The sequence below is a fragment of the Hibiscus syriacus genome, unplaced genomic scaffold (assembly GCF_006381635.1).
Source record: "Hibiscus syriacus cultivar Baekdansim isolate YM2019G1 unplaced genomic scaffold, ASM638163v2 tig00110332_pilon, whole genome shotgun sequence".
Taxonomy (NCBI): domain Eukaryota; kingdom Viridiplantae; phylum Streptophyta; class Magnoliopsida; order Malvales; family Malvaceae; genus Hibiscus; species Hibiscus syriacus.
In genome coordinates, this window is record NW_024062688.1 from 3,123,400 (window position 1) to 3,130,847 (window position 7,448).

Genomic DNA, 7,448 nt, shown 5'->3' on the forward strand with positions numbered 1-7,448 from the left:
TCAGTTGTAAGCGAATTTAACTGAAAATATTATATTTTTGTCACCTCTCCATCCAATTGTGTCAGACGACAGTCTGTTATCCAGAGTTTTAATTCTTGCAATTCGAAGGATAACATCCAGGGGTAGAAGGTGATCAAACTCCTGCCATCGCCAATCTCCATTAGAAGCAGCCATCGACGCCACTGACATATGTTGTATCGACGATATATACTCAGTATTCACGTGCTCAACCAGCGGTCCTATGTCAACTATCCATAGATCAAACCAAAAATCCGTATCCGTGCTCGACCCAATAGAATAAATCAACGTTGATCGAACATCGTTCCAGACTATGCTCAAACCCTTCCACAACCTCGAGCAGGTAAAATTACACAACTCTAGAGGCACTCCTTGATCGCATTTATATTTCGTTCTAATGAAGCGAACCCAAAGGGACTCCCTCTTAGTAATAATATGAAACGCTAATTTAATGAGAAAAATATTGTTAAGCTTGTCAATCTTACGGAAGCCTAATCCTCCATCCGAAATAGGTTTACACACATCTTGCCATTTAACTAAATGAATTCCTCCACGGCTAGATGTACTCCCCCAAATAAAACGGTGAATGATTCTCTCAATAGCTAGACATGTTGATTCCAAAAGAACAGCAGTTTGAAGGGTGTAAGTGGGAATCGCTGCAAGTGCACTTTTAGCCAGAACAATTCTACCAGCTAACAAAGGTGTTCTTGCTTTCCATCCGCTTAATTTCTGTTCTACACTCCGAATAAGATATTGGTACGAGGCCGTGGTGACCCAACGATGTAAAACAGGAACCCCAAGATACTTGCCAAGATCAGATACCTCCACAAAACCAAAACCATTACTAATCATCATACAAGTATCATTCGACACATTTTTTGGAAAAGTAAATCGTTGTTTTCTCAGCACTAACTTTATGTCCAGATACAAAAATAAAAATAAAAATTCCAATACCTCTTAGATAACATGAAGTTGATCAACCGAAGCTTCAGCAGAAAGGATCATATCATCCGTAAATAGTAAATGGGATATCTCACGCCCACGAGTCAATGTACGGAAAGGTTTCCATCTCCTTTACCTTGTAGCCTCCTGAATTGATTGGGAAAGAAGCTCCATACACAGAACAAAGAGATATGGGGACAACGGATATCTTTGGCGGATGCCCCACGAAGGTTTAAAGGACTCCGTTATATCCCCATTCCAAAGAATACTCGACGAAACCGTAGAAACACATTGCATTATTAAATTCCTTTAAAAACCCAGAAGGCCAATATCCACTAGAGTATCATAGATGAAACCCTACTCGAGTCTGTCATACGCTTTTTCCAGGTCGATTTTAAGGGTCATCCACCCCTTCTTCCCTGTTTTCCTGCTCATCGAGTGAATTATTTCTTACGTAATTATAATGTTGGCAATAGTAGATTTGTCAGGCACAAAACTAGACTGATTCTCCAAGACCCAAGAAGGAAGGTACGATTTTAAGCAGTTAACCACAATCTTTAAAATAATTTTGTAAACAATCGTACACAAACTGATGGGCCTAAATTGACTCATTAAATCTGGCATAGGCAACTTCGGTAAAAGAACAATCAGTGTCTGATTAATGTGTTCAGGAATAGTTCTAGATTCAAATATTCGCTTCACAAAATCACAAGTCGATGAACCCACAACACGCCAATTATTTTGGAAAAAAAACTCGCATTTAATCCATCAATACTCGTAGCTTTAGATGCCCCCATGTCAAACAAAGCCGTATGAACTTCATCATTCAACACAGGAAAGACTATTCTCTCTCGGATACTACTCAAAAGTGCTTTAAATTGGCCACAAATAAGAGAATTCATCCAAACCACGGGAGTACTTGTGAATAAGCTTTTGTAAAAGTTGGAAACCAAATCAACTAATTCCACACTGTTCGTACACCAACTACCATCTTATTTTTTTCAGTGCCGTGATGTGATTAGCCCGTCTACGAGTAATAACCGGAGTATGGAAAAACTTTCTATTACTATCTCCTTGAAGAATCCACTGCGCACACGCTTTTTGCCGCCGAAAGAACTTCTTTTAATCTATCACTAAGTCCAAATCACACTTGAGTTTATTCAACAACGAAGTCAAAGAAGCCGAATTACGTATCGCAAGACACCTGTCAATTCCTCGAATCCTTGCCTGAAGTCTTCGTTCCGTTTTTCCGATATGACCAAAGGTATCCCTATTCCAATTAGTCACATTTTCTCAAAATTAATGTTCTCCATCATAGGATAATCCGATTTCCAGGCAGACTTCAGAAAATAGGAAAAATGCGGGTGTGTTTATCATGCTTCGATAAATCTGAAAGGTCTATTATGCGGACAAACACTCTTCTCTCCGAGACTAATCAATAAGGACCGATGATCCGAACCCACTCTATCCAAATGAAGGACATGCGAATCAACAAAGAAAGTTGTCCACACTGAATTGACAACACATCTGTCTAATCTTTGGTACAAATTGTCCCTTGCCCACGTGAATGGTGGACCACGAAAGCTAAGATCCGAGAGTTCATTATCAAAGAGAAAATCAGAAAACTGTTGATTCCCACGATTATTAGAAGAAACCCCCCCACCCACTTCTCTCTTCAGCATAGAGCATGACATTCAAATCGCCTCCAATTAACCACGGGATATTTATTTCCAAGATTAACAGCTGTAAGCTGATGCCAAAGGTTCCTTCTACCAGCTTTTGAAAGGATGGCATACACCGTAGTTAGCTAAAAATTAAGCTTACCATCCTCTGAACAAACCATGACGTTGATAAATTGATTCACTATGTGTCGTATATCAATTCCTAAACTATCCTTCCAAAGCAACCAAATGCCACTGCTAAACCCATGAGCTTCAACCCGAAACAAATTTGAGTACCCTATTCTCGAAATAATCCCATCAACATGAAACCAACTGATCCGCGACTCTAACAACACAACAATCGACGACCTATGCTCTCCCACAAAGGAACAAAAATAGCCTCGGAACGCACTACTCGCTGCACCTTGACAATTCCAAAGCATTATCTTCATTGAAAAAAATAAACGGAAAAATGAACCTTATAGTTCGACCACAGTATCCTCCCCACTAGGATGTTCCGATAGGTAGTCACACTCGTCATCCGATGCATGAATCATAGGAGCTTCCCCACTAGTACCCGAGTGCTGTACCATTCGAGCCTTTTTCACTCCCAACAATTGTTGGTCCAGACTATCCGAGATTTGTCGAGCAACTTCTGCAGGTGATATATTAATATTAACCCGATTGTCGGGTTTGAGCTGGATTACATTTTTATTTTCCCCCACTGATCCTTTTCCTTGGCTCAACTCCAGCTTAGTATGTTGTCCACCAATTCCCTTACCCTTGCTAGATGACCTCGTCATTTCCTGTTCCTTGATAATAACGGCCAGGTGATTTCTCGACTTAGTAGTTGTTTTCCATTAGAATTACTCGTTCCACCTCGACACCGTTTATCCGACACGACCATCCACGGACCAAACAAGTTCGATTTTGATGTGTCATCCTTGGGCTTCGACTGCGTGTTGTTTTTAACTTGGTTTTCAACAGAATCATTCCCAATAGCAGTTTTCTTTTTCCCACACTCACGTGAACTCTTTTCATGGTCGTAAACACCACATCCAAAGCAAACTTGTTGCAAACCTTCATACTAAAGCTTTTGCAACAAGTCATCATTTCGGATACAGAATAATCGTATTGTAATCGATGCTAATAATTCTACCAATAAAAGCAGCTATGTGCCTGAAGACAGACTTCGTTTAATACCTGTACGGGAGCTCCGACAATCTTACCCAAACAATTACCTGGGACGGGTGTTTTTCCGACGTTGTAAAGCCCCTACTCCAGGGTTACACAGTCAAATAATTTTCGTATATCGTGCACGACCTTTCCGTCAAGACTCTTGTATAGTCAGTGGCGTTCGAGAATCGAACCAGGAAATAATTGTTATCGAGATCTATGAAGTGCAATTGGCCAACAAGTTTCCATAAGGCTTAAGAGCGATTGGTAATGGCCTTGTACCCTATTGTTCTTCCAAGAAGTCTCACGGTGATTGCATTCCGAAAGTTATCATCGATTTAGTCGTGGATCCTATCCAAGATCTAAACGGATGGAATAGTTATAGACCGGTCCAAAATGATATCCTCGACCTTAATCGTCACATCCTCAATAAAAAAATCAGGGACCCTATTTGCTTCGTTAGTCATATCCACAGTCGCAGCCACCTTACCGGCATAAGAGGCTTTTTCCACCATTGGTGGATTGATACTCCCATTCTCTTGGATTACGTGGCCTTGCTTGTCTCCTTCCAAGCACGTCACGTTAGCTATATTCACTTCTTCAGTGTCCATCGCATGGTCCACTCGTTTTCACCATCGGGATTAGCGTTTCTCCCTTTTTTTGGACTCCCTCATATCATCTGGCAAAACAGGAGAAGCCGAACGTTCTCTAGATGGGACCATCGGAACCGATGGTGTCGGATCCGGCTGTCGGCCTACATGGTTGTTGTTAATTTCCATACCCGGCGACTCATCTAAATTTTCGGGTGACGGGAGCATAGAGGTTAGACTTTTTTTAGGGTTGTTTTTGCTTTTTTGTTTTAACTAATTACTCTATTATTTCTTTGAATATATTAATATTTTAAAATACTATATTTTATAATAATATATTTATAATTATTTATTATATTTTAAATTATTAAAATAATATATTATATAATGATTTTTATATTTTTATAATTAAATAATATATTTTAATAATATAAAAATAAAAATCCTTAAAATATTAAATATATTTAATAAAAATAAAGAAATTTAATAATTTAAACCGAGTAGGATAAGGTCGATTTTTTTCCACCTAACCCTACCCCGCCCCAAAATTATTTATCATATAACACACCCTTAACCTCAAAATTTTAAAAAAAATTCTTATAAAATTAGGTCGGGTCGAGACCCATCAGATTTGGGCTTTTTAACGATCTCTATTAGTCATGGCTAGTAGATCTACTAGATGCATCCTCTTCCTTCCCTTTGAATACTTCCTCTCTTTTCCCCTATAGATAATCTTAGGAAACTTAACTGGGCATCTCTCTTTTGGATTAACTCAAATCAAACAATGATAAAAAAAAAAAAAAGAAGCAATGAGATCATGAATGATACCACACAAATATATCGTTTCTCTTTAATGTTTATGATTTCTTTATTTTTATTTGAAAAGAAAGTTCCAAACATCTAAAAGGAAAAGTGAACCTTTTTCCAGCTAAAAGGGAACGAAAGACTTTTTTGTCTAAATTATTTATTCCAGAAGGCGACATAAATGAGGCAGCAGCTTTTACATTATTTTAATTTAACTAAAGATTCCTTTATCAAATAAATAAATAAACCATATCGTCAAATATTCATGAGAAAATAAATTGTATCATCAAAATCCATTGGAACCTAAAAAAATAATAGCCTCCATGAAAAGCAAAAAGGAATTCCAATCTATTATTTAATTAACCTATTTTTTAATTTTATTTTAAAGTATAAAATAATAATATTTTAAAAATTAATACGAGAAACGCATTCCTGATATGAAATAAATTCTAATAATCAACCCTTCCGTCTTTCTGTGAAGTTTTCTTAATTTATTTGAAGGTTAAATACCCTTCGATATATGAATTATATCGAATTTTTTTTATTCAGTTTTATAAATTAATTTTTTAATTGTTAACAAGTTCGTCTATTTCATACGAAATCTTACGTGTACCTCTTAGATCAGTCAGAATTTGACACATGGTATTTAAACAAAATATTTACTTAATACATAATAGTAAGATTAATCCTCAAAGATTTACTATTTTTAATTCCATCCTTAATTTTTTAAATAAATATTTATTTTAAATATACATATTATTCAAACCAATCAATTATTGACACGTAATTCAATATTAAAAAATTATCCATTTACTTAACATTTAATAACAAAATTAGTCCTTAAGATTTTCTATTTTTAATTCACCCTTAACTTGTTAAACAATCTCAGCCATATTATTTCAAAACTTTTCAAATAAACCCTTATTATTCTTTATATTCTCTATTTTATCCTTTTACAAAATTGACTTTCATGTCAAACTAATGTTGTTGTTTGTGAAGAATCACAAACATGATTTTTTTAAAAATAAATTTTTTTTCATTTAACATAAATAAACCAATAAGTGAATGACACGTGTTAAAAATATTTTATTTTTTAAAAACATATTTACTTCAGATATAATAACATAATTGTTCCTCAATATTTCATTGATTTTTCAATTTCACTCTTACATTTTTTTCATATTAAAATATATTTGAATTTCGGTTGTCCGCTTCATTGGGTCTTGGTCATGAGAAAGCATATACAATTTTAATTAAAAGAAAAAGGAAATGTAAAAAGAATAGAAGCATTGAATTAAATCAAACTAAACTCAAATTATTTTGAGTTACCGTAGTAGTTATAAGGAATGTTATTTTCCCTATATGATTTGAGTTTGAGCAACTACGTCTGTTGATAGTGTTAAATCTAAAAGTTAAAAAGCGGGGTCCAAAATTTTAATACACTTATTTTAAAACAAAATTGAGTATGCAAACTTTCTTATTTTTTTCTCCTTCCCTTAGCATATTAGACTATTTTTTCCAATTTTTTAAAAATATGGGGATGCACTTGACCCCCTAGGGGGCTTAGTGCATCCACCACTGCCTGTAAGGTGTGTATGTATTATTAATAGATTAAGAAAAATTCCGAATGGATACTATGTTAAAATTACCTCAGACTATTCAAAAAATAACCCTAAATAAAAATGAAAATAAGAGAGGTAAGTGGAATTGAAAAATAATGAATCAATGAGGATTAATCTAGTTATTATACCTTAAATAAATAAATTTCTTTTAAGAAAATAATATTACGTGCCGACTTATGACTGGATCAAAAGTCCATATCAAATTTTGTAACAAAAATGGATAATTTCGTCAACAATGAAGAAATTTATGTATGCAAATAAGAATAGAAAATGGTAATTGTATGACATTGAGGAATTAGATATAATTCATATACCAAAAAGATAAATAAATTTTATTTTAATGACACCGGTGGAATCTGATTGTATATGAGAGTAATTATTTTAATAAAGCAACTAAAAGTAGCTTTCCTTTTTCATGTTTTTAATATCACTAAAATATAAAGGTTTTTTTAATTGAAAATCGTAATGTTGGTGGATAAAAAGGATCGCTGAATTTATTAATAAGTTTACAAAAATTATAAACGTTTGTTAAAGGGGAAAATTGTAATTACCATTATTTTCTTAGAATCGAACTTTAGCACAATGGTAGCCCGTAGCCAACTCATAGTGAAACAAAATAAAGTAAAAAAGAAAAA

General features: G+C 34.7%; 1 protein-coding gene across 1 annotated transcript; it reads right to left on the minus strand.

Annotated features, from left to right (window-relative positions):
- Window positions 1-870, minus strand: LOC120119262 (uncharacterized mitochondrial protein AtMg00310-like). The gene has a single exon (XM_039139098.1). The coding sequence runs from the start codon at window positions 868-870 to the stop codon at window positions 1-3; it is 870 nt and encodes a 289-aa protein (XP_038995029.1).
- Window positions 871-7,448: the final 6,578 nt, after the last annotated feature.

What these genes read in the sequence shown, in the direction of transcription:
- LOC120119262 (XM_039139098.1), bottom strand. Translation starts at nt 870, where the DNA reads ATGATTAGTAATGGTTTTGGTTTTGTGGAGGTATCTGATCTTGGCAAG.